This window comes from Oncorhynchus tshawytscha, linkage group LG11 (genome assembly GCF_018296145.1).
Source record: "Oncorhynchus tshawytscha isolate Ot180627B linkage group LG11, Otsh_v2.0, whole genome shotgun sequence".
NCBI lineage: Eukaryota > Metazoa > Chordata > Actinopteri > Salmoniformes > Salmonidae > Oncorhynchus > Oncorhynchus tshawytscha.
In genome coordinates, this window is record NC_056439.1 from 52,768,059 (window position 1) to 52,794,127 (window position 26,069).

The 26,069-nt window shown below is 44.6% G+C and overlaps 3 protein-coding genes across 7 annotated transcripts in view; 2 read left to right on the forward strand and 1 right to left on the reverse strand.

Moving 5' to 3' along the window:
• Positions 1-1,984: 1,984 nt before the first annotated feature.
• nusap1 (nucleolar and spindle associated protein 1) lies at positions 1,985-7,588 on the forward strand. Of its 3 annotated transcripts, none has more exons than XM_042330325.1 (12): positions 1,985-2,247; positions 2,446-2,508; positions 3,343-3,516; positions 3,604-3,781; positions 4,072-4,167; positions 4,358-4,470; positions 5,782-5,832; positions 5,924-6,237; positions 6,448-6,596; positions 6,731-6,850; positions 6,946-7,048; positions 7,232-7,588. In XM_042330325.1, the coding sequence occupies exons 1-12, from the start codon at positions 2,170-2,172 to the stop codon at positions 7,317-7,319; spliced, it is 1,527 nt and encodes a 508-aa protein (XP_042186259.1). In that variant the 5' UTR covers positions 1,985-2,169; the 3' UTR covers positions 7,320-7,588. The 3 variants fall into 3 exon arrangements, with proteins under 3 accessions (XP_042186259.1, XP_042186260.1, XP_042186258.1); XM_042330326.1 differs by having other exon boundaries at positions 1,986-2,247; positions 3,340-3,516; positions 6,737-6,850; XM_042330324.1 differs by having other exon boundaries at positions 1,989-2,247; positions 3,340-3,516.
• ndufaf1 (NADH:ubiquinone oxidoreductase complex assembly factor 1) lies at positions 7,447-10,770 on the reverse strand. Of its 3 annotated transcripts, none has more exons than XM_042330327.1 (5): positions 10,541-10,770; positions 9,198-9,725; positions 8,779-8,964; positions 7,881-7,955; positions 7,447-7,776 (listed from the first exon to the last, which is right to left on the reverse strand). In XM_042330327.1, the coding sequence occupies exons 2-5, from the start codon at positions 9,696-9,698 to the stop codon at positions 7,636-7,638; spliced, it is 903 nt and encodes a 300-aa protein (XP_042186261.1). In that variant the 5' UTR covers positions 9,699-9,725; positions 10,541-10,770; the 3' UTR covers positions 7,447-7,635. The 3 variants fall into 3 exon arrangements, with proteins under 3 accessions (XP_042186261.1, XP_042186262.1, XP_042186263.1); XM_042330328.1 differs by lacking the exon at positions 10,541-10,770 and adding an exon at positions 10,018-10,344; XM_042330329.1 differs by having other exon boundaries at positions 7,616-7,776; positions 7,881-7,926.
• A 24-nt stretch (positions 10,771-10,794) lies between these two features.
• Positions 10,795-26,069, forward strand: part of LOC112262246 (RNA polymerase-associated protein RTF1 homolog) — a 28,614-nt gene continuing 13,339 nt past the window's right edge. Inside the window, exons 1-10 of the mRNA XM_042330330.1 lie at positions 10,795-10,990; positions 15,583-15,714; positions 15,980-16,137; positions 16,527-16,727; positions 18,690-18,828; positions 21,555-21,666; positions 21,887-22,031; positions 22,248-22,425; positions 23,423-23,505; positions 25,833-25,920. Of these exons, the coding sequence (XP_042186264.1) occupies positions 10,907-10,990; positions 15,583-15,714; positions 15,980-16,137; positions 16,527-16,727; positions 18,690-18,828; positions 21,555-21,666; positions 21,887-22,031; positions 22,248-22,425; positions 23,423-23,505; positions 25,833-25,920 (1,320 nt within the window). The 5' untranslated portion in view covers positions 10,795-10,906. The remainder of the gene's footprint in view (positions 10,991-15,582; positions 15,715-15,979; positions 16,138-16,526; positions 16,728-18,689; positions 18,829-21,554; positions 21,667-21,886; positions 22,032-22,247; positions 22,426-23,422; positions 23,506-25,832; positions 25,921-26,069) is intronic.

A 26,069-nucleotide genomic window follows, 5' to 3' on the forward strand; every position in this document is an offset into this window, starting at 1 on the left:
CCACCTCCAGTAGAGGATCTGGAAATATTGGAGAGACTACAGAAAGATAGGGAGGGTGTTGATCCATCTGATTGGAGAGACTAGGGAAAGATAGGGAGGGTGTTGATCCATCTGATTGGAGAGACTAGGGACAGATAGGGAGGGTGTTGATCCATCTGATTGGAGAGACTAGGGAAAGATAGGGAGGGTGTTGATCCATCTGATTGGAGAGACTAGGGACAGATAGGGAGGGTGTTGATCCATCTGATTGGAGAGACTAGGGACAGATAGGGAGGGTGTTGATCCATCTGATTGGAGAGACTAGGGACAGATAGGGAGGGTGTTGATCCATCTGATTGGAGAGACTAGGGAAAGATAGGGAGGGTGTTGATCCATCTGATTGGAGAGACTAGGGACAGATAGGGAGGGTGTTGATCCACCTAATTTGTTTAAGAGACATCTGGATATTGTGTATCAGGATTTTGTGGCCATATACACAGATGGTTCAAGGAGATCCAAGGACAGGAAGTTCTGGGTCAACATTTGTAGTGCGGGAATGTGGGGTGGAAATCAGGAAATGTATTACAGATCGTCTGGCTGTATATAAGGCAGAGCTGATGGCCGTACTGTTGGTCTTGCAGTGGGTGGAGGAAGTCAAGCCACACAGAGGAGTTATTTGCTCTGATTCATGTGCAGTGTTGATGAGTCTGCTGTCCTTTAGGTCAGTTAGCAGACAAGACCTGCTTCATGAGGTGCTACAACCCCATAGTAGGATTAGACAGATGGGTAAACAGATAACATTGACTTGGGTCCCAGCCCATGTGGGGTTGGAGGGGAACGAGGCAGTTGATGTACTGACTAAACAAGCACTTAGTAGTGGGGATGTTGATGTTGTAGTTTCAATGAGCAAGGCAGAGGCAAAAAGCCTGATATGGACAGTGATGGTGTAGAGATGGCAGGAGCAGTTGACTAGAGATACTAAAGGGCAGGCATTTATTTCAAGTACAGAGGAAAGTCGAGGAGGGGAGGACGGTAAGGGAGGGACAGAAGAGAGGAGGCTATTTTTACAAGATTAAGGGTGTGACACAGTCTGTTGAATAAGACCTTAATGTGATAGGAGCTTTCCTAACAGGAAAGTGTGAGTATTACCAGGAAACAGAGAGCGTGGAGCATGTATTGATACAATGTGGGCAGTATCAGAGGGAAATAGAGAGGCTGAGATCTAGTATGAAGGAGATTCAGGAAATTAGTTTAAATCGTATATTGAGTAAAACGTCATATTAGATATCCTCTCAAATATTTAGTTATCTTTTTTAAGAGCAATAGGGCTGGCAGGTAGGATTTAGTTTCTCCCTGTCTCTGGCCCACACTCCAGTACAGTAGGTGGTGGTAATGCACCATAACGTTGGATGCCAAACAATAACCAATGCCAACCGATAAACCACCAAAGAAGAAGCCAGTTGGCCAACCCTGCTCGAGGGGTCTCCGCCCTAGTTTAGTACGAGTTACTCATAGGGGCAGCGTTGCTGGTTCAAACACCTCTCAGACCGTGTTCCCCCTCGTTATAAACCTGACAACGTAAACACACTAGTAATATTCAATTGAATTTCTTGTTGACAAAACATTAAACACCTAACTAGCTAGTTGTAATGGAGCAACTTACTAAGACAAATTGAGTGAGTTGACATGTTGCCTCTTCACATATCGCTCGGGAATCAGCCCACACTGTTCCATCGTCCTCAATGGAAAGTTGCTGGATGCCCGACAATGGCTTGGTTAACTGACTCATTCTCCAGGCTTTGGTCATTTGTATCGCAGTATTGAAATGACTCGAAATCATACATGTTTCTATTATTTTATTTAAAATGTCACGTTATTTCAATTTCTGACCCAAAACATCTATTTTATTAAGTGTCTTTTTCGGTTGTTTTATTCCGTGTTTTTGCTGCCATCTAGTGGAGAACGAAGGTGCTAATAGAAATAAGTTTTGATTGGTTGCGAGGTACTTCCGTGTACATCCGCCAGCCAATCAAATGTCTTATACTCCAGTTTTTTGAACCTGAGCATTTTAACCGTCAGGCGCGACAAAATAAATTGTCTGTGAGTCGGAGCGGATTAGATAAAACGTGTTCAAGCGACAAACTAAATTTGTTTTTGGTTTTTTTAGGTAAAACACGGAGAAGAAAAAAAATGGAATTGGATTCCATGAAGTATGCCGAATTACGCAGTCTTGCGAAGGAGATTGGGCTCAAAACCTCAAAACTGAAGGTACAATAAGTCGTAAACAGTAACTGTATTGGGTTGTTGGTGGGTTAGCTAACGCTAACGTTACCCAACTAACAGCTAGTTAACTTACTATATTATCCATCACGTTGTTTTGCAGTGTATAACCAAGCTAATTTTGTGTTTTATGTGTGTGTGTGTGTGTGTGTGTGTGTGTGTGTGTGTGTGTGTGTGTTTTTTAAGGCTGATAAGCTTCTGAAGGTGCTCAAGGAGCATTTCCAGCAGCAGGGAGATGTTGCAGTGGAGGTACGTTAAGTTCTGGCTTGAATCTCCCTCCAACTTCTGTTCAAATTATCTTTTTTTATTTTCTCTCTCGTTTTTGTTCTATTTTTCATTAAAAATCACAATTTTAATTGGTCACATGCGCCTAATACAACATACTTACAAGCCTTTTAACCAACAATGCAGATGTGTAAAGGTATTTACTAAATAAACTTGGAAGTAAACAAGAAAATAGAAAAATGACTTAATTTTAAGAGCAACAATAAAATAACAGTAACAAGTCTATATACAATGGGTACAGGTACAGAGTCAATGTGTGGGGGCACAGATTAGTTGAGGTTAACATTTACATGTAGGTAGAGGTAAAGTGACTATGCATATACTTTATACTACTACATTGATTACTGCATAGGGCTCCCGAGTGGCGCAGCGGTCTAAGGTATCTACGGTTCTGCATCTCAGTGCAAAAGGTGTCACTACAGTCCCTTGTTTGAATCCAGGCTGTATCACATCCGGGCCGTGATTGGGAGTACCATAGGGCAGAGCACAATTGGCCCCGTGTCTTCTGGGTTTGGCCGGGGTAGGCTGTCTTTGTCAATAAGAATTTGTTCTTCACCGGCTTGCCTAGTTAAATACAGGTGTAAATTGATATTGATTACTGCATTGTTGGGAGAAGAACTTCTTTGCAAGAAAGGCATTTCACTGTAATTTGTGCACTTGACATTTAAAAACCGCAACTTATTACACTTCTACGCGATCTGCAAGGTACACCGATTTCTCCTTAACTTTCTTTCTGTGTGGTTATAACTAGCTATGTTTGCATTATAATTTTATAACCTCTGGTTGTGTATTTAGCAGGGAGATGAGACTGGCATCGCTGCACAGGATGACATCAACTCAACCCAGGAAGTCAACAGTTCTTCACAGGTTGACGATGAGCCTTTCCTAAAACAACAAGCTCAGGAGTTTGTTACCAAACGTCGCGGTAGAGGGCGACCGAAGAAGAGGAAAGAGCCTGAAGATGAGGAAGAGGTGTGTGCCCCGACAGTGGTCTTTATGTTAAGAAAGGATATGTGTTTGCTCTGTTTGAGAAACCGAACTATGGTGTTTTTGATCTAGATCTTTGAGAAGCTGGTTGAACCCAGAATCGGCCAAGGGAGTGTTAAGAGAAGGAAAACGTCTGCCGCTAAGGATTCTGGGGTGGCAGCACCAGTGGAGGAGTCACAGAAAACCAATGTTCAGACACAGCCCGAACCTGGCCACAAAGATGCAGCCCCAGCAGTGACTTTTGAGAGAGGTTAGTCTTGTGGACGTGGAAGTGCTATGTAGAGGATCAACTCTGGTTTCAGTAACATCATTAGGGTGGCAGGTAGCCTAGCAGTTAAGCGCATTGGGCCAGTAACCAAGAGGTTGGTGGTTCGAATACCAGAGTCGACTAGGTAAAAAAAATCTTTCTGTCCTTGAGCCAGGCACTTAACCCTAATTGCTCCTGTAAGTCACCCTGGATAAGAACATCTGCTAAATTTACTAAAAAAAATTTTTAAATTAAAATGTTTATTGATCCCATTCTCATATTGCTTTGCATAGGAGATGGACAGAAGGTGGTGAAGCCAGTAGGAAAGATCCCTCGCCACGAGGGGCTCCTGAAGAGGACTAAGTCGATGCTGAAGCCTACGACACCAAGTTAGTCATCTGAATCATATGTTCTGTAGCTACAGGATCTAAAACATTCAAGATAAAACATTTTTTTAGGTCCTTGCTTGAAACAATGTCTGTCTGGGAACACATTAAGCCTCAAGATAAGTAGTGAAAATTCTGACCTGGGGGAGAGAGAAAAAAAATATATATATTATTTACACCCTTTCTATTGTAGACTTCAGAAAGCTCCACGAGGCACATTTCAAGAGGATGGAGTCAATCGATTCGTACGTGGAAAGGAAGACCAAGCAAGTTGATTTGTTCAGAAGTTCCGTGAAGGAACTGAAGGTAATGAACTATATCCCTCAACTCTGGACCTCAAAGCCAGTTCCACTGTGTTTTTTAAAATCCGGGACTAATTTAGACCTGGGACACCAGGTGGGTGCAATTTTAATTATCAGGTAGAACAGAAAACCAGCGGTCTTTGGACCTCGCAGGGTCAGAGTTGAACTACACTGCTCAAAAAAAATAAAGGGAACACTAAAATAACACATCCTAGATCTGAATGAATGAAATATTCTTATCCCGGTACCTAATGGCAGTCAGGCTACCTCTGGCGAGCACATGGAGGTGCGGCCCCCCAAAGAAATGCCACCCCACACCATGACTGACCCACCGCCAAACCGGTCATGCTGGAGGATGTTGCAGGCAGCAGAACGTTCTCCACGGCGTCTCCAGACTCTGTCACGTGCTCAGTGTGAACCTGCTTTCATCTGTGAAGAGCACAGGGCGCCAGTGGCGAATTTGCCAATCTTGGTGTTCTCTGGAAAATGCCAAATGTCCTGCACGGTGTTGGGCTGTAAGCACAACCCCCACCTGTGGACGTCGGGCCCTCATACCACCCTCATGGAGTCTGTTTCTGACCGTTTGAGCAGACATATGCACATTTGTGGCCTGCTGGAGGTCATTTTGCAGAGCTCTGGCAGTGCACCTCCTTGCACAAAGGCGGAAGTAGCGGTCCTGCTACTGGGTTGTTGCCCTCCTACGGCCTCCTCCACGTCTCTTGCTGTACTGGCCTGTCTCCTGGTAGCGCCTCCATGCTCTGGACACTACGCTGACAGACACAGCAAACCTTCTTGCCACAGCTCGCATTGATGTTCGATCCTGGATGAGCTGCACTACCTGAGCCACTTGTGTGGGTTGTAGACTCCGTCTCATGCTACCACTAGAGTGAAAGCACCGCCAGCATTCAAAAGTGACCAAAACATCAGCCAGGAAGCATAGGAACTGAGAAGTGGTCTGTGGTCACCACCTGCAGAACCACTCCTTTATTGGGGCTGTCTTGCTAATTGCCTATAATATCCACCTGTTGTCTATTCCATTTGCACAACAGCATGTGAAATGTATTGTCAATCAGTGTTGCTTCCTAAGTGGACAGTTTGATTTCACAGAAGTGTGATTGACTTGGAGTTACATTGTGTTGTTTAAGTGTTCCCTTTATTTTTTTGAGCAGTGTATAAATAGAGGTGGTGTTTGTGTTGTGGTCAAGGTGGGGGTTTGATGTTCAATCTCAAATAAGCCCAAGGAACTATTAATTACAAAATAGCATAGCTAATTTATCAAATGGTTAATTATATATTGTCTTTTTATATTCTTTAGGTTCTCTCCGATAAGACTCTTTCTCACCCGACTGAAGGGAAAACCCCAGGGGTAAGCAGTACATGTTGAATCTTTTTCAGCTTCTTAATTGGTTCCTATTCAATTGTTGCTTGGTGTGATCAGTCATTGATGTGTTTTCCAGATGTCGAGCTGTGCCTCCCTGTTCAGCCCAGCATCCCAGAGACCTGCCACAGACCAACGCAGACAGACCCGATTCTCAGGCATCAAATCTGCCACTGATAAAAGTAGACACTCAGCCAGTAAGCCAGCTACAGACAAACGCAGACAGACCCGGGTCTCAGCCATCAAATCTGCCACTGATAAAAGTAGACTCTCAGCCAGTAAGCCAGCTACAGACAAACGCAGACAGACCTGGGTCTCTGGCACCAACTCCCCTCAGGACACTGTTGTTCCATTCAGACCCACAGTCCTGTCCACTTGCAGGATCAATGTTCGGTGAGTCTTTTTAAAAACATTGGTCTGATTTAGTTAGTACAAAGTACTTTACAGTGCTGCTGAAACTTCTTGGTTAAACCTCTTGTGATGAACTTCACACCATGATGAGTTGCTGAAAAATAGAAGTTAACTCACTAGCTTTTGTTCAAAGGTGACCGTTTTCTAGAATGAAATGTTATAGATTAAGTCCAACTGTTGGTTTGTGTAAAGGTTCTCTCAGGCTACTCAGGATAATGAGCACAAGAGGTCCATGGTCAAGACACCAGCGCGCGCGTCAACCCGTGTGGAGCTCGTCACTCCTGGGAAAGAGACTAAAGTTGTCGGGAAACGTGAAGTCAACAAGCCTTCTGTTTCCTCAGGTAACGTCTTCTCTAAATCTAGATCACGTTAAATTTCATTTCTATGTAGTCTTTACTTTGCATTATCTATGCATTACAACTGAATTGATTACTTCCTGTTTTCTTTGGTATTTTTCCTTTTATTTTTTAATAAGGAACAGCATTTGTGTTCAATGCAAACACCAGTGTTCTTTCTAACACTCCTGGAACCAACAAGGCCAACTTTGATCTGAAGGCCAGTCTCTCTAAGCCTCTCACCTACAAGCCTCACAAGGGTAAGTCAATAATGCCCGGTTTATCGGTGTCTGGTCAATAATGCCCCGGTTTATCGGTGTCTGGTCAATAATGCCCCGGTTTATCGTGTTTGTAGGGAAGCTGAAGCCTTATGGAGAGACCAAGGAGAACACAGCTGACCAGTCTCAGATTGTTTTTTCACACCAGAAGAACTACAAACAGCACCCGGTTCAGACAAGGTGAGTGTTGGGAACAAAAAAGTTAAAAGCGGAGGGGGAATTTGAGTAATCGAATTCCCAGCTTTTGTCAATCGTTAATTGATTACTCAATGAAAAAAGTCCAAGGGAACTAATTGAGTGTGTCATGAAACTTGTTCTCTTTCCGAATGGCTGTATTGATTTCCATATTTATTTTTATTCAAGGGAGGAAAGGAGGACAAAACAGACTGAAGACAGGAAGCAGAAGAAAGTGAACATGCTTGGAGCCAGACGAGGCCTCGTCATGACCTAATTATTGTCATTCCCCCCCACTCTTCTGTAAAGATTAGAGCCTGTTTTTACTGCGGCTGTCCTCTGTACTCTTCTAACCTGTTATGATTGTTCAATTTTACTCTGTAGTTCCTCAAACAACTTCACTATTACAATGTTATGTACTTTATTGTTCACATTAACATGTTAAATATTTTGGTCATCTGTAATTCACATGTTTTACAGTGCGTATAAGGTGTTGTACTTTTTCCAGAATTGTAAATACATGTAGTAAATTTGGCATTTCCTGAAGCAGACTTTTTTTCTTCTTATTTTTTGGGACTTGGTGCTTGTTGTCTTCAGACTTCAGGGTTCCTCTTGTATACCTCATATGCAAACTCCTCTGTGTGTGCACGGTCGCTACACACGGCAACAAAATCAATCTCCAGTTGAAATGGACCGTCTGCCTTATCACCCAATGTTATTCCTATGGTGTTAACCTAGGAGCACAAAACGGACATTAAGAGTTGCAAAAACCTAGCAAGTGAATCATCATTTTACCCTTGTCTGAGTACTATGTAGTACTTAGTATAATTTTTCTTACTTTGTCCAACCAGAGAGGATGCTGATCATCTTGTACCCTCCCGCGACTAGAGAGGAAGAATTTTGAGAATGGAATCTGTAAATGTGCAATCAAATGTTAGCACCCAAATACTTCTGGACTAACTAAAATCACACAGCGATAGCCTCGGTCATGTCCCATAGTAGTCACAACTAAGATCACACAGCGATAGCCTCGGTCATGTCCCATAGTAGTCACAACTAAGATCACACGGTGATAGCCTCGGTCATGTCCCATAGTAGTCACAACTAAGACACACGGCGATAGCCTCGGTCATGTCCCATAGTAGTCACAACTAAGATCACACAGCGATAGCCTCGGTCATGTCCCATAGTAGTCACAACTAAGATCACACTGATAGCCTCGGTCATGTCCCATAGTAGTCACAACTAAGATCACACAGCGATAGCCTCGGTCATGTCCCATAGTAGTCACAACTAAGATCACACGGTGATAGCCTCGGTCATGTCCCATAGTAGTCACAACTAAGATCACACAGCGATAGCCTCGGTCATGTCCCATAGTAGTCACAACTAAGATCACACGGTGATAGCCTCGGTCATGTCCCATAGTAGTCACAACTAAGATCACACAGCGATAGCCTCGGTCATGTCCCATAGTAGTCACAACTAAGATCACACGGTGATAGCCTTGCTCATTTCCTATGTGCTGTGTGAGACGCAAACAATTGAAGACAGTTTCCCTAAACGAAAATCCAAAACCAAGCAAGGGAGACTGGGAACGCGTTCAGTAGAACGCACCGTTCAGATGGAAATGGTCTGTAATAAAACGAAACATGCCTCTAATATGTAGACTATGGAATCATAACGTCTCTATTTCATGGCATTTGCAACTGAAAGTGTCCCTGGCTAAGCTGTACCTTGACATCTTGCCAGTAAGGTCCTCCCCGTGTGTACAGGAAGTAACTGTACATGTCGTCCTTCTGGTGTGAGAAGTAGGTCTCCGCACCAACGTTAATCATCCATGGCCGCCCATCACCACGGATACGCAGGTGCAGGGTGTTGAAGCTGGACCAATCGTGATGCTTCTTACTGTCAAACGAACCCTAGAGAAAACATGTTATTTTGGGGGGGGGTTAACATCTCGCATGGCCATGCTTCCCAGGGATGAGTCATGGAACTGATGGAAGGACGTGCTCAATGTTTGGCAGCCGTTTAATCTTACTGGGGAGGAAAGACTAGCCCAAGTACCGGTGTTTGTATAATCATGCCAACTCATTGGCAAGAGGGCAGAAACGGACTGGCACCTGGGCTAAGTTAAGACAACATCAGTACTAACCATGGGCGGTTTGGAACGTAGAGTGCAGTATCCACTATATCGTGTCTCTCCGTCCCTGGGGGGAGCAGAACAGAGGGTCCCATACATCAGACATGTAGTGTTGTTTCTGCCTAGCTTCAGATAGGCCTCACTCCTCCCGCCGATCTCTTGGTCTGAAGACACTGTCCACTGCTCCAGGCTCTCTGGCCCTCTGAACTCCCAGATCACCCTGGTCTGTTCCAGGATATGTTCGATCAGTGGCTTTCCCTCTGGCCCTGTCCAGCGGCCCAGAAACTCATTCTTCAGCAGAGTAAAATGCTTTCGTATCCCCTCCACACCTTTATTGAAGTCCAACTTCTTCCATATGGGGGTGTTGTCCTGTGTCTGGCCTGGCCGTCTGTACTCTCCTCCAGAGATAGCCCTCCATCCCACAGACAGGTGTGGGGTCAAGAGTCTCTGTTTGTAGCAGGATCCAAGAAATCTCACTGCTGGGGTGAAATGTGTAGCTCTTGACACTGCCATAAAAAGTAATCCTGGTTTCTTGCCTTACTGTTGGGGGGAGAGACAAAAGTGGTCGTTAAGGATTGACTGTCAAGAGGAGCAAGTACAATGTCACAGCCAGGGCATTATCATGTTCATTGCCATAGGTATCCCTTGATCATCTCACTCAGTTCCATTACACAAAAGTCGATGACGAAAGCATCTTCTGTAAAAAGGTATGCTTTGTTGTGCCGCGACGCTCAGTCTGAACATTAAAACACTGATTTCTTGCGGTACTGTTTTGGAAGCATAAGGACCTTATATTTCATATCGGCAAGAAATAAATTAAATTGATACACACCGTTTATAGGGTTAGGATTCCCACATGGCCATATCTCCATGTTACAGCGCTTGTTTACGGGAAAACAGACGGAAGACAGAGTGGACAACCTGTGCTAGGTACGCCACAAACGTGTTACTTTAAAAAAAGGTACTGTCTGCTGCAACTGTGTTGACCGGTTAAAACTGTTGACATTAAAAGTGTATTTTGCGTTTGAGAAATTATTTTGATGTGATATTAAAGTATAGGGATTTGTTTCAACACATGTAGATGAGTACTTGGCTGTTTTGGTTTACAGAGTCAATTCGCCCTTTATACAAAACATGTAACATTGGACTAAGGAGTAACGTTTGGCTCCTTTAGTGAAATTTTGGACTAAGCCATTAGCTAGATGACCACATCAACAGTCTGTAACAGGACATCCAGGTTCTGGTTAATAGTCATATGAAGACAAGCTAAGTGAATAACAGAATGTACAATATCAATCAACTCATTTTGATAGCAGGAAATGCAATGTTTTTTTTCTGTCGTTAACGTTACTTACCCGGTGACTGACAACTGAACTTGTTACCGGTTGGATCGGTCTCACGAATTTATTTACTAACAGACCTTAAGTAAACAGCATTGTGTTCTTCACTTTGTAGCGTATAATACAAATCAGTATAATCTCTAACCGATTTTTTATAAATGTGTAATTATGATTTTTTTTTTATTTTTTAATACGGAAGCGTACCGATCCAAGGTTGTGTTCCGTCCAGATAAAAGTCCTACCTGAAATCACTGCCGGTGATTTTCAGTTCCGCTTGTTCTCTAGTCGTTGCGACAATGTTCAGTTGTATATCGGCCCGTTGTGGAGGACTGCGGAGTTTTAGTTCAACAGCCACCACAGACGAAACATAAAGCTTTAATCATGGTGAATGTAAAGAAACGGAAAGGTCGAGTCGTTATCGACTCTGACTCTGAAGACAGCGCCAGTGATGATAATTTAGATCAAGTAAGGAGGTTTCTATGTGGGGGGGTTTTTCCGCTCGGTGTTGACAACCTAGGTAATGTTAGCTGTGCCTAGGAGTTTTGGAGGAAAACACCGCGCTATAGGCCTGACGTTTTATTGGCTTTATTCAATTCCAGTTTATAGTATCATGTGGCAACGACAATAATCTGTGATAATTTGCTAATCAAATAATACAGTGACCTACGGATTTATAACGCAATCTTTCTGCATGACCCGAAGGGGCGCAGCTGAAGTTAAATGTTGACACACAGTTAGCTAATGTTAGCTAACCAGCTAGCGTCCGATAGACTGTCCCGTTTCTGTACAGCCAGTGGTGTTGCTATAAAGACATGTCAATCGTAGATTTAGCATAGCCTTACATGTAGCAGTGAAGGTGGTAATTTGCTATCTTTGCTATTATACCTCCTGATAGTAATTTAGTTAGGTAGCTAGCAACAATTCGGCCTGTTGATTTTTTGTTTCAAATCAAATCAAATCAAATTTTATTTGTCACATACACATGGTTAGCAGATGTTAATGCGAGTGTAGCGAAATGCTTGTGCTTCTAGTTCTGACAATGCAGTAATAACGAGCAAGTAATCTAACTAACAATTCCAAAAAAAACTACTGTCATACACAGTGTAAGGGGATAAAGAATATGTACATAAGGATATATGAATGAGTGATGGTACAGAGCAGCATAGGCAAGATACAGTAGATGATATCGAGTACAGTATATACATATGAGATAAGTATGTAAACCAAGTGGCATAGTTAAAGTGGCTAGTGATACATGTATTACATAAGGATGCAGTCGATGATATAGAGTACAGTATCAACGTATGCATATGAGATGAACAATGTAGGGTAAGTAACATTATATAAGGTAGCATTGTTTAGAGTGGCTAGTGATATATTTACATCATTTCCCATCAATTCCCATGATTAAAGTGGCTGGAGTAGAGTCAGTGTCATTGACAGTGTGTTGGCAGTAGCCACTCAATGTTAGTGGTGGCTGTTTAACAGTCTGATGGCCTTGAGATAGAAGCTGTTTTTCAGTCTCTCGGTCCCAGCTTTGATGCACCTGTACTGACCTCGCCTTCTGGATGGCAGCGGGGTGAACAGGCAGTGGCTCGGGTGGTTGATGTCCTTGATGATCTTTATGGCCTTCCTGTAGCATCGGGTGGTGTAGGAGTCCTGGAGGGCAGGTAGTTTGCCCCCGGTGATGCGTTGTGCAGACCTCACTACCCTCTGGAGAGCCTTACGGTTGAGGGCGGTGCAGTTGCCATACCAGGCGGTGATACAGCCCGCCAGGATGCTCTCGATTGTGCATCTGTAGAAGTTTGTGAGTGCTTTTGGTGACAAGCCGAATTTCTTCAGCCTCCTGAGGTTGAAGAGGCGCTGCTGCGCCTTCCTCACAATGCTGTCTGTGTGAGTGGACCAATTCAGTTTGTCTGTGATGTGTATGCCGAGGAACTTAAAACTTGCTACCCTCTCCACTACTGTTCCATCGATGTGGATGGGGGGTGTTCCCTCTGCTGTTTCCTGAAGTCCACAATCATCTCCTTAGTTTTGTTGACGTTGAGTGTGAGGTTATTTTCCTGACACCACACTCCGAGGGCCCTCACCTCCTCCCTGTAGGCCGTCTCGTCGTTGTTGGTAATCAAGCCTACCACTGTTGTGTCGTCCGCAAACTTGATGATTGAGTTGGAGGCGTGCATGGCCACGCAGTCGTGGGTGAACAGGGAGTACAGGAGAGGGCTCAGAACGCACCCTTGTGGGGCCCCAGTGTTGAGGATCAGCGGGGAGGAGATGTTGTTGCCTACCCTCACCACCTGGGGGTGGCCCGTCAGGAAGTCCAGTACCCAGTTGCACAGGGCGGGGTCGAGACCCAGGGTCTCGAGCTTGATGACGAGCTTGGAGGGTACTATGGTGTTGAATGCCGAGCTGTAGTCGATGAACAGCATTCTCACATAGGTATTCCTCTTGTCCAGATGGGTTAGGGCAGTGTGCAGTGTGGTTGAGATTGCATCGTCTGTGGACCTATTTGGGCGGTAAGCAAATTGGAGTGGGTCAAGGGTGTCAGGTAGGGTGGAGGTGATATGGTCCTTGACTAGTCTCTCAAAGCACTTCATGATGACGGATGTGAGTGCTACGGGCGGTAGTCGTTTAGCTCAGTTACCTAAGCTTTCTTGGGAACAGGAACAATGGTGGCCCTCTTGAAGCATGTGGGAACAGCAGACTGGTATAGGGATTGATTGAATATGTCCGTAAACACACCGGCCAGCTGGTCTGCGCATGCTCTGAGGGCGCGGCTGGGGATGCCGTCTGGGCCTGCAGCCTTGCGAGGGTTAACACGTTTAAATGTCTTAATCACTTCGGCTGCAGTGAAGGAGAGACCGCATGTTTCCGTTGCAGGCCGTGTCAGTGGCACTGTATTGTCCTCAAAGCGGGCAAAAAGTTATTTAGTCTGCCTGGGAGCAAGACATCCTGGTCCGTGACTGGGCTGGGTTTCTTCCTGTAGTCCGTGATTGACTGTAGACCCTGCCACATACCTCTTGTGTCTGAGCCGTTGAATTGGGATTCTACTTTGTCTCTGTACTGGCGCTTAGCTTGTTTGATAGCCTTGCGGAGGGAATAGCTGCACTGTTTGTATTCAGTCATGTTACCAGACACCTTGCCCTGATTAAAAGCAGTGGTTCGTGCCTTCAGTTTCACACGAATGCTGCCATCAATCCACGGTTTCTGGTTAGGGAATGTTTTAATCGTTGCTATGGGAACGACATCTTCAACGCACGTTCTAATGAACTCGCACACCGTATCAGCGTATTCGTCAATGTTGTTGTCTGACGCAATACGAAACATCTCCCAGTCCACGTGATGGAAGCAGTCTTGGAGTGTGGAGTCAGCTTGGTCGGACCAGCGTTGGACAGACCTCAGCGTGGGAGCTTCTTGTTTTAGTTTCTGTCTGTAGGCAGGGATCAACAAAATGGAGTCGTGGTCAGCTTTTCCGAAAGGGGGCGGGGCAGGGCCTTATATGCGTCGCAGAAGTTAGAGTAACAATGATCCAGGGTCTTTCCACCCCTGGTTGCGCAATCGATATGCTGATAAAATTTAGGGAGTCTTGTTTTCAGATTAGCCTTGTTAAAATCCCCAGCTACAATGAATGCAGCCTCCGGATAAATCGTTTCCAGTTTGCAGAGAGTTAAATAAAGTTCGTTCAGAGCCATCGATGTGTCTGCTTGGGGGGATATATACGGCTGTGATTATAATCGAAGAGAATTCTCTTGGTAGATAATGCGGTCTACATTTGATTGTGAGGAATTCTAAATCAGGTGAACAGAAGGATTTGAGTTCCTGTATGTTTCTTTCATCACACCATGTCACGTTAGTCATAAGACATACGCCCCCGCCCCTCTTCTTACCAGAAAGATGTTTGTTTCTGTCGGCGCGATGCGTGGAGAAACCCGTTGGCTGCACCGCTTCGGATTGCGTCTCTCCAGTGAGCCATGTTTCCGTGAAACAAAGAACGTTACAGTCTCTGATGTCCCTCTGGAATGCTACCCTTGCTCGGATTTCATCAACCTTGTTGTCAAGAGACTGGACATTGGCAAGAAGAATGCTAGGGAGTGGTGCACGATGTGCCCGTCTCCGGAGTCTGACCAGAAGACCGCTTCGTTTCCCTCTTTTTCTGAGTCGTTTTTTTTTTTTTTTGGTCGCTGCATGTGATCCACTCGGTTACACTGGTTGTAAGGCAGAACACAGGATCCGCATCGCGAAAAACATATTCTTGGTCGTACTGATGGTGAGTTGACGCTGATCTTATATTCAGTAGTTCTTCTCGGCTGTATGTAAAGAAACCTAAGATGACCTGGGGTACTAGTGTAAGAAATAACACGTAAAAAAACAAAAAACTGCATAGTTTCCTAGGAACGCGAAGCGAGGCGGCCATCTCTGTCGGCGCCGGAACTCCGAACTCCGACAGAGTTTTGGTAAACATGCAGTTAAACGTTGACACAAGCTTCAACAGGGAGGTATATTACCCAATGATGGCTCATATATATATATATATATTTTTACACAGCACCATATTAAAATAGAATCATTTAAGTTTCTCACTGTAAAATAAGACAACATAATAAAAGCGAGTGAGTGATAAACTATAGTACTACTATGTTTCCACACATGCAACAGCCTCTAAATATACTGTAAAGGTTTAGTCAACAAAAATGTAACATTTACCTGTTCTGCTGTCCTCTGAGCAGGCCATACAGAATTCATCCTGTATAAGTCAATCCATATTAACTATTGAAAATATATATGTTGTACAGGATGTAAGCTCCTCCACTATTCTACCTGCCCATTGTCTTATCACTGTGAAAGCCTTTTCAGACACAATCGCCCATTACTTTAAACTTACCCCTCTGTCTTGTGTATCCCACCCTGTGGCACCCAGGCGCTTCCGTCTCAATCCATATTAACTGTTAACAACACCTATTTTTATAATAGGATGTCAGCTTCTCCACTTTGTCTGTTTGATATACTGTATCAGGAGTTCAGGCACTCACCTCTGTCTCTCACCCTGTGGCCCCCAGGAGCTTCTGTCTCTGGCCACCAAGAGGAAGAGGGTGGACTCGGATGACCAACAGGATAACCAACAGGATGACCAGCCAGTCAGTAAGCCTGCAGCCTCATCAGACTCGGAGACATCAGACAGCGACGATGAGGTATGAATTTCCTCTCTATATCTATGTTGATCTCCTTAGGGCTGGTTTCCTGTACTAAGAAGCATGCTCAACTGAGGATCTTCTTTTTTTTTTTGAAAAATGTTTTAGTCCCTGACTAGGCTTGACCTGGGTCCAGGAAACCAGCCCTTACACTAGGTGGCATGAAAGAGTCATGTTATTATCACTATATTTTTATACAGTCCTTGATGCTCCACGTGACAACATTGTGTTTACTGATTTTTCTGTGCATGTTGTTTTCACTTAGTGGACCGCCGGTGGTCCTAAAGTCAAGAAGAAAGTTAAGCCAGGGAAACCGACAACAACAGAGAAGAAGAAAGAGGCAGCGAAGAAGAAGGCACATAAAGCTGCATCGTCCGGTAGTTCTGGTGGAGACAGTTCAGCTGACAGTTCTGCCCCGAGGAAGGTATGTTGTCCTGAAACCCCGAGCTCCCCCCTCCATCTTTCCTCTACTTCTCATCCTCTCTCCTTGGCTCCTTCTAAAAACACATTGGAGAGGATGACCCGAGGTGAGAAACCTTGATCTTCTCATTCTATATACACTTGAGAAGGAGATGGGATGCAAGGAATCTTTGAAAGACTAATTGAGATAGATCCCAAGAGTTGTTGATTGCTGCCAGTGGTTTATTTGACCATTTTGATTCTTGCGTATCTACCAACTAATAATGCTAACTAACTCCTGACTAACTAACTGTAATGGTCTCTTCCAGGTGATCGGCGACGTGGAATCACAGAAAGACACATTGAGATAAACATCTCTTGGGGTTTCTTATTATGTAATGGTCTCTTCCTCCAGGTGAGGTGTCTGACTCCGAGAGCAACAGCTCTGCCTCCAGCTCAGACTCCTCGTCGGAGGACGATGTCTTCAGGGACGACTACGGAGAGGACCTGATGGGAGACGAGGAGGACAGGGCTCGGCTGGAGCAGATGACCGAGAAGGAGAGGGAGCAGGAGCTCTTCAACAGGATAGAGAAGAGGGAGGTGCTCAAGAGGAGGTAAGACTACTTCAGGAAGTTGGAACTATAAGGGACAGTTTCCTGGATGCAAATTTTAGCCTAGTCCTGGACTAAGAAGCAAAAGTGATCCTTTGAGTACAGAGCTGCGTTCATTTATTCATATGAAGAATATAAGGTAAGACTAGGATGAGCGGGAGAGTTGAGACTGTCGTCGGGCGGGAGAGTTGAGACTGTCGTCGGGCGGGAAAGTTGAGACTGTCGTCGGGCGGGAGAGTTGAGACTGAGATGGTGTGTGTGCTCAACAAAAATATAAAAACAACATTTTAAATGTTCATTTCTTTACCATAAGCTGCTGCCAATGTTGTGTTTGAGAATTGGCACATAATTGCATTTTATCAATGGCAATTAGAATGCACAGAGATACCTTGACTAAATCCTGAGGCCAATTGTTGTTATTCATTCACCACCATCGCCTTTAGGGATTCTCGAGTGGCGCAGTGGTCTAAGGCACCGCATCTCGGTGCTAGTGGCATCACTACAGACACCGTGGTTCGAATCCAGGCTGTACAATTTGCCCGGCGCTGCCCGGGTTTGGTCGTCATTATCAATATTAGAATTTGTTCTTAACTGACTCTCTTAGTTAAATAAAGGTTTTAAAAAAAAAAATTAAATCATATTTTATGTTGCAAGGATCTGTACACAATTCCTGGATCCTGAAAATGTCCCAGTTCTTCCATGGCCTGCATACTCACCAGACATGTCACCCATTGAGCATGTTTGGGATGCTCTGGATCGACGTGTATGACAGCGTATTCAAAAGGAACAGGACAACATTCTACAGGCCATAATTCATAACCTAATCAACTCAAAAGGAGATGTCCACCTGCATGATGTTGGTCACATCAGAAACTGAGTGGTTTTCTGACCCACGACCCTACAATTATTTGTTTAAAGGTTTCTGTGACCAACAGATGCATATCTGTGTTCCATGTCATGTGAAATCCACAGATTAGGGCCTAATGAATTCATTTCCATTGACAGATTTTCTTATATGAGCTGTAACTCTGTAACATCTTTGAAATTGTTGCATGTTACGTTGATATTTTTGCTCAGTGTGTGTGTGTGTGTGTGTGTGTGTGTGTGTGTGTGTGTGTGTGTGTGTATATATATATATATATATATATATATATATATATATACACACACACACACACTGTATATGAAGAATTTCTAAAAGAAAGTCCTGAATAACACACCAAAGACATGTCATAAATCCCTGTGATTGTCCTAATTGCCTGATCAGTAGATTGTGAGAGGGCTCCCAAGTGGCACAGTGGTCTAAGGCACTGAATCTCAGTGCTAGAGGCGTCACTACAGACACCCTGGTTCAGCGGTCTAAGGCACTGCATCTCAGTGCTAGAGGCGTCACTACAGACACCCTGGTTCAGCGGTCTAAGGCACTGCATCTCAGTGCTAGAGGCGTCACTACAGACACCCTGGTTCAGCGGTCTAAGGCACTGCATCTCAGTGCTAGAGGCGTCACTACAGACACCCTGGTTCAGCGGTCTAAGGCACTGCATCTCAGGGCTAGAGGCGTCACTACAGACACCCTGGTTCAGCGGTCTAAGGCACTGCATCTCAGTGCTAGAGGCGTCACTACAGACACCCTGGTTCAGCGGTCTAAGGCACTGCATCTCAGTGCTAGAGGCGTCACTACAGACACCCTGGTTCGAATCCAGGCTCTATCACCAATGGAACTGTAATTGGGAGTCCCTTAGGGCGGCGCACAATTGGCCCAGCGTCGCTCGGGTTTGGCCGGTGTAGGCCGTCATTGTAAATAAGAATATAATCTTAACCGACTTGCCAAGTTAAATAAAATAAAAATATATAATTTTACAAAACAGGGAAAAAAATATTTTTTTAAGTGAATGACTATCCCTTGGTATGTATATCTTGATTTATTGCTATTTATATTCCATAATCGAACATCTTCTGTATCAGATTTGAAATTAAAAAGAAACTGAAGACGGCGAAGAAGAAGGAGAAAGAGGAGAAGAAAAAGAAGGACGAGGAAGAACGGAAGAAGCGAGAGAGATCAGCCGGTCATCATGAAGACCGGACTCATCAGGACCTGCAGGTGGTGAGTTTATCTTCTGGAAACATTTTCTAAAGACGCTTTGTGCAGGAGTACGACGTATCGAGGTAGATATGTACATGAAGGCAGGGTAAAGTGACTAGACATCAGGATAGATAATAATAAGGTATTTGAGGTAGATATGTACATGAAGGCAGGGTAAAGTGACTAGACATCAGGATAGATAATAATAAGGTATATGAGGTAGATATGTACATGAAGGTAAAGTGACTAGACATCAGGATAGATAATAATAAGGTATATGAGGTAGATATGTACATGAAGGTAAAGTGACTAGACATCAGGATAGATAATAATAAGGTATTAGAGGTAGATATGTACATGAAGGCAGGGTAAAGTGACTAGACATCAGGATAGATCATAATAAGGTATTAGAGGTAGATATGTACATGAAGGTAAAGTGACTAGGCATCAGGATAGATAATAATAAGGTATATGAGGTAGATATGTACATGAAGGTAAAGTGACTAGGCATCAGGATAGATAATAATAAGGTATATGAGGTAGATATGTACATGAAGGCAGGGTAAGGTGACTAGACATCAGGATAGATAATAATAAGGTATTAGAGGTAGATATGTACATGAAGGTAAAGTGACTAGGCATCAGGATAGATAATAATAAGGTATATGAGGTAGATATGTACATGAAGGCAGGGTAAAGTGACTAGACATCAGGATAGATAATAATAAGGTATTAGAGGTAGATATGTATGTGAAGGCAGGGTAAAGTGACTAGACATCAGGATAGATTATAATAAGGTATTAGAGGTAGATATGTACATGAAGGCAGGGTAAAGTGACTAGGCATCAGGATAGATGATAATAAGGTATTAGAGGTAGATATGTACATGAAGGTAAAGTGACTAGGCATCAGGATAGATGATAATAAGAGTAAAATAAAGAACAGAGTAGCAGCAGCACGTGTGAAAGTATAGTGCATTTGGAAAGTATTCAGACCCCTTGACTTTTTTCACATTTTGTTACGTTATTCTAAAATGGATTACATTGTTTGTTTCTCAGCAATCTACACACCATGGCCCATAATGACATCATAATGCCCCATAATGACATCATAATGCCCCATAATGCCCCATAATGACATCATCATGCCCCATAATGACATCATCATGCCCCATAATGACATCACCATGCCCCATAATGACATCACCATGCCCCATAATGACATCACCATGCCCCATAATGACATCACCATGCCCCATAATGACCAAGCAAAAACAGGTTTTTAGAAATATCACATTTACATAACTATTCAGACCTTTTACTCAGTGCTTTGTTGAAGCACCTTTGGCAGCGATTACAGTCTCAACTCTTCTTGGGTATGACGCTACAAGGTTGGCACACCTGTATTTGGGGACTTTCTTCCATTCTTCTCTGCAGATCCACTTAAGCTCTGTCAGGTTGGATGGGGAGCATCGCTGCACAGCTATTTTCAGGTCTCTCCAGAGATGTTCGATTGGGTTCAAGGCTGGGCAACTCAAAGACATTCTGAGACTTGTCCCGAAGCCACTCCTGCTTTGTCTTGGCTGTGTGCTTAGGGTCATTCGCCTGTTGGAAGGTGAACCTTCGCCCCAGTCTGAGGTCCAGAGTGCTCTGGAGCAGGTTTTCAACAAGGATCTCTCTCTGTACTTTACTCTGCTCTGTTCATCTTTCCCTCGATCCTGACTAGTCTCCCAGTCCCTGCCACTGAAAACCATCCCCCACAGCATGATGATGCTGCCATCATGGTGCCAGGTTTCCTCCAGACATGATACTTGGCATTCAGGCCAAGGAGTTCAATCTTGGTTTCATCAGACCAGAGAATCTTGTTTCTCATGGTCTGAGAGTCTCTAGGTGCCGTTTGGCAAACTCCAAGCGGGCTGTAATGTGCCTTTTACTGAGGAGTGGCTTCCATCATAAAGGCCTGATTGGTGGAGAGCTGCAGAGATGGTTGTCCTTCTGGAAGGTTCTCCCATCTCCACAGAGGAACTCTGAAGCTCTGTCAGAGTGACAATCGAGTTCTTGGTCACCTCCCTGACCAAGGCCCTTCTCCCCTGATTGCTCAGTTTGACCAGGCGGCCAGCTCTAGGAAGAGTCTTGGTGGTTCCAAACTTCTTCCATTTAAGAATGATGGAGGCCACTGTGTTATTGGGGACCTTCAATGCTGCAGAAATGTTTTGGTACCCTTCCCCAGATCTGTGCCTCGACACAATCCTGTCTCGGAGCGCTACGGACAAATCTTTCAACCTCATGGCTTTTTTGCTCTGACATGCACTGTCAACTGTGGGACTTTATACAGACAGGTAAATGCCTTTCGAAATCATATCCAATCAATTGAATTTACCACAGATGGACTCCAAGTTGTGGAAACATCTCAAGGATAATCAATGGAAACAGGACGCACCTGAGCTCAATTTAGAGTCTCATAGCAAAAGGTCTGAATACTTATGTAAATAAAATATATATATATTTTTAATACATTTGCTATAATTTCTAAAAATCTGTTTCCGCTTTGCCATTATTGGGTATTGTGTGTAGATTGATGAGGGATAAAAATGATTTAATCCATTTTAGAATTAGGCTGTGTAACATAACAAAATGTGGAAAACGTCCACTTGAATACTTTCCCAATGTGCTGTATATTTTTAAACAACACGCCACATTGTGTTCCATAGTCCTTAACCGGTACGTTGTGCCTGCGTTCTCCTGTAGGTTATGTCCCACAACAAGGAGAGGAGAACTAAACGGGATGAGAAGCTGGATAAAAAGTCTCAGGCCATGGAGGAACTGAAAGCGGAGAGAGAGAAAAAGAAAACGAGGACAGGTCTGTTGGCTGTGTAGTGTTTGTCCCTCGCATTTCCATTGTCGTCAAGCGATACGTGTCGTCAATAGTTTGCATTTATGCACTGGGTCAACGGGAGGAAGTGAAAATGTTGCAGACCTTTGATCTCTGTTGGGAGAACAGAATATGTGTTTGTGAAATGTACTTTAAATACAGTTTGATTTGTCTGCTAAATGACAAAAAAAACAATGGATTTGGACAGCGGAGCTCCTGGCGAAACGGCAGCCCCTGAAGACCAGCGAGGTGTACTCTGACGACGAGGAGGAGGAAGAGGAGGAGGATGAAGACAAATCCTCAGTAAAGAGCGATCGCAGTTCACGCTCTTCATCTTATTCCGAAGACGAAGAGTGAGTATCTATCCATCAGCTGTGGGTTGATCTTTTTATTAAAGTGTTCCTGGTTACTAGAGCTCAATGTTAAACACTGCAAATTAGTAGTTCCTTAATAGGTCTAAATTACTTTATGTTGAATTTGAAATATATATATATATATTTGAAACCGTTCTGCTTGACCAACGATCAGTGACCAGTGTTTCTATGTTTTCTGTCTCGGGATGTTTCCAGGAAAGAGGAGACGCCACCAAAATCTCAGCCCGTGTCACTGCCAGACGAGCTGAACCGTGTCCGTCTGTCCCGCCACAAACTGGAGCGCTGGTGTCACATGCCGTTCTTCCAGAAGACCGTCAGCGGCTGCTTCGTACGGATCGGCATCGGGAACAGTAGTAGCAAACCAGTTTACAGGGTAACCAGATGCATTTATTGGGGCTGTTTCCTGGACCCAGATTAGTAGCAAACCAGTTTACAGGGTAACCAGATGCATTTATTGGGGCAGTTTCCTGGACCCAGATTAGTAGCAAACCAGTTTACAGGGTAACCAGATGCATTTATTGGGGCAGTTTCCTGGACCCAGATTAGTAGCAAACCAGTTTACAGGGTAACCAGATGCATTTATTGGGGCTGTTTCCTGGACCCAGATTAGTAGCAAACCAGTTTACAGGGTAACCAGATGCATTTATTGGGGCAGTTTCCTGGACCCAGATTAGTAGCAAACCAGTTTACAGGGTAACCAGATGCATTTATTGGGGCAGTTTCCTGGACCCAGATTAGTAGCAAACCAGTTTACAGGGTAACCAGATGCATTTATTGGGGCTGTTTCCTGGACCCAGATTAGTAGCAAACCAGTTTACAGGGTAACCAGATGCATTTATTGGGGCAGTTTCCCCTGAGACAGATTAAAGTCCTACCCCACTCTCCTTTTTCACCTCATTTATCACCTGATTTACTGAACAAAAGGCACATCTCAATAGGTGGTCCAGGTATCCACATGGCATGGGGGTGGGGGGAGGCTTCCTCGTTAGTTCTCTATTGCTCCTCTTTTGTTCCTCAGGCAAGATGGAGGCTGATGACATTAGAGGGCACCGGCCTACTACTCCTTGAAGTTTGCAATTGTGTCAAAAAAATAAACGGGGAAAAAAACTATTTTGGTCAAAACACATTTCCTTTACCCTTATGTGTGTGTACATTACTGTATTAATTCGTGGGATATTACTTACAACAGTAAAAGTTATTTCAAAATAAATAAATAAAATAGCTTGAGTGCATGTTTAAACCTGGTCCTAGACTGAAAATCCTGCTCAATGGTGAATCTCCGTGTCTGGGAAACTTATTCCTATTTAACTCTGATATTTTCAGTTAGCTATGTTCAATTATGAGTATTTCTTGTAATTCCCTGTGATAAGGTGGCTGAAATAGTTGACGTGGTAGAGACGGCTAAAGTGTACCAGTTGGGAACGACCCGGACGAACAAAGGACTACAGTTACAGTACGACATCCTTCATTTAAAACTACTCGCCTCTTACCTGCTACTACCCTTGGCAGTAGCTGTTTCTCTCCACCTCCTCTTCCTGTTTCTCTCTCTCTCCTCTTCCTGTTTCTCTCTCTCTCTCCTCTTCCTGTTTCTCTCGCCTCTTCCTGTTTCTCTCTCGCCTCTTCCTGTTTCTCTCTCGCCTCTTCCTGTTTCTCTCTCGCCTCTTCCTGTTTCTCTCTCGCCTCTTCCTGTTTCTCTCTCGCCTCTTCCTGTTTCTCTCTCGCCTCTTCCTGTTTCTCTCTCGCCTCTTCCTGTTTCTCTCTCGCCTCTTCCTGTTTCTCTCTCTCGCCTCTTCCTGTTTCTCTCTCTCGCCTCTTCCTGTTTCTCTCTCTCTCGCCTCTTCCTGTTTCTCTCTCTCTCGCCTCTTCCTGTTTCTCTCTCGCTCTCCTCTTCCTGTTTCTCTCTCTCTCGCCTCTTCCTGTTTCTCTCTCTCTCTCCTCTTCCTGTTTCTCTCTCGCTCTCCTCTTCCTGTTTCTCTCTCTCTCGCCTCTTCCTGTTTCTCTCTCTCTCGCCTCTTCCTGTTTCTCTCTCTCTCGCCTCTTCCTGTTTCTCTCTCGCTCGCCTCTTCCTGTTTCTCTCTCGCTCGCCTCTTCCTGTTTCTCTCTCGCTCGCCTCTTCCTGTTTCTCTCTCGCTCGCCTCTTCCTGTTTCTCTCTCGCTCTCCTCTTCCTGTTTCTCTCTCGCTCTCCTCTTCCTGTTTCTCTCTCGCTCTCCTCTTCCTGTTTCTCTCTCGCTCTCCTCTTCCTGTTTCTCTCTCGCTCTCCTCTTCCTGTTTCTCTCTCTCTCGCCTCTTCCTGTTTCTCTCTCTCTCGCCTCTTCCTGTTTCTCTCTCTCTCGCCTCTTCCTGTTTCTCTCTCTCTCGCCTCTTCCTGTTTCTCTCTCTCTCGCCTCTTCCTGTTTCTCTCTCTCTCGCCTCTTCCTGTTTCTCTCTCTCTCGCCTCTTCCTGTTTCTCTCTCTCTCGCCTCTTCCTGTTTCTCTCTCTCTCGCCTCTTCCTGTTTCTCTCGCCTCTTACCTGCTACTACCCTTGGCTTCTCTTCTTCCTGTTTCTCTCTCTCTCCTCTTCCTGTTTCTCTCTCTCGCCTCTTCCTGTTTCTCTCTCTCGCCTCTTCCTGTTTCTCTCCACCTCGTCTTCCTGTTTCTCTCCACCTCGTCTTCCTGTTTCTCTCTTTCTCTCCTCTTCCTGTTTCTCTCTCTCGCCTCTTCCTGTTTCTCTCTCTCGCCTCTTCCTGTTTCTCTCTCTCTCGCCTCTTCCTGTTTCTCTCTCTCTCGCCTCTTCCTGTTTCTCTCTCTCTCGCCTCTTCCTGTTTCTCTCTCTCTCGCCTCTTCCTGTTTCTCTCTCTCTCGCCTCTTCCTGTTTCTCTCTCTCTCGCCTCTTCCTGTTTCTCTCTCTCTCTCGCCTCTTCCTGTTTCTCTCTCTCTCGCCTCTTCCTGTTTCTCTCTCTCTCGCCTCTTCCTGTTTCTCTCTCTCTCGCCTCTTCCTGTTTCTCTCTCTCTCGCCTCTTCCTGTTTTTCTCTCTCGCCTCTTCCTGTTTCTCTTTCTTTCTCCTCCTCCTATCTTTCTCTCCTCCTTTTCTCTTCCTGTTTCTCTCGCCTCTTCCTGTTTCTCTCTCTCTCGCCTCTTCCTGTTTCTCTCTCTCTCTCCTCTTCCTGTTTCTCTCGCCTCTTACCTGCTACTACCCTTGGCTTCTCTTCTTCCTGTTTCTCTCTCTCTCCTCTTCCTGTTTCTCTCTCTCTCCTCTTCCTGTTTCTCTCTCGCCTCTTCCTGTTTCTCTCCACCTCGTCTTCCTGTTTCTCTCTTTCTCTCCTCTTCCTGTTTCTCTCTCTCGCCTCTTCCTGTTTCTCTCCACCTCGTCTTCCTGTTTCTCTTTCTCTCTCCTCTTCCTGTTTCTCTCTCTCGCCTCTTCCTGTTTCTCTCTCTCTCGCCTCTTCCTGTTTCTCTCTCTCTCGCCTCTTCCTGTTTCTCTCTCTCTCGCCTCTTCCTGTTTCTCTCTCTCTCGCCTCTTCCTGTTTCTCTCTCTCTCGCCTCTTCCTGTTTCTCTCTCTCTCGCCTCTTCCTGTTTCTCTCTCTCTCGCCTCTTCCTGTTTCTCTCTCTCTCGCCTCTTCCTGTTTTTTCTCTCTCGCCTCTTCCTGTTTCTCTTTCTTTCTCCTCCTCCTATCTTTCTCTCCTCCTTTTCTCTTCCTGTTTTTCTCTCCTCCTTTTCTCTTCCTGTTTCACTATTTCTGTCTCTTCGTCTGTGACGGTTTCTCTGTGCCCTGTCCTATAATCTCTCTCTCCTCTAGGCATGGTGGTGATACCCGAGTCTTCAGACTGGAGTTTGTGTCCAATCAGGAGTTCACAGAAAACGAGTTCATGAAGTGGAAGGAGGCGGTGAGTTGACTGGAAGGAGCATGCTGATTGGATGGTTGACTTGAGGAAGTGGGAAATTGAGATTTCTGGTTGGTTGGATGGTTGACTTGAAGTACCAGAGGGAACATGCTGATTGTGGATAGAGGAGCATGGTTGCTTGAACTCCTCCT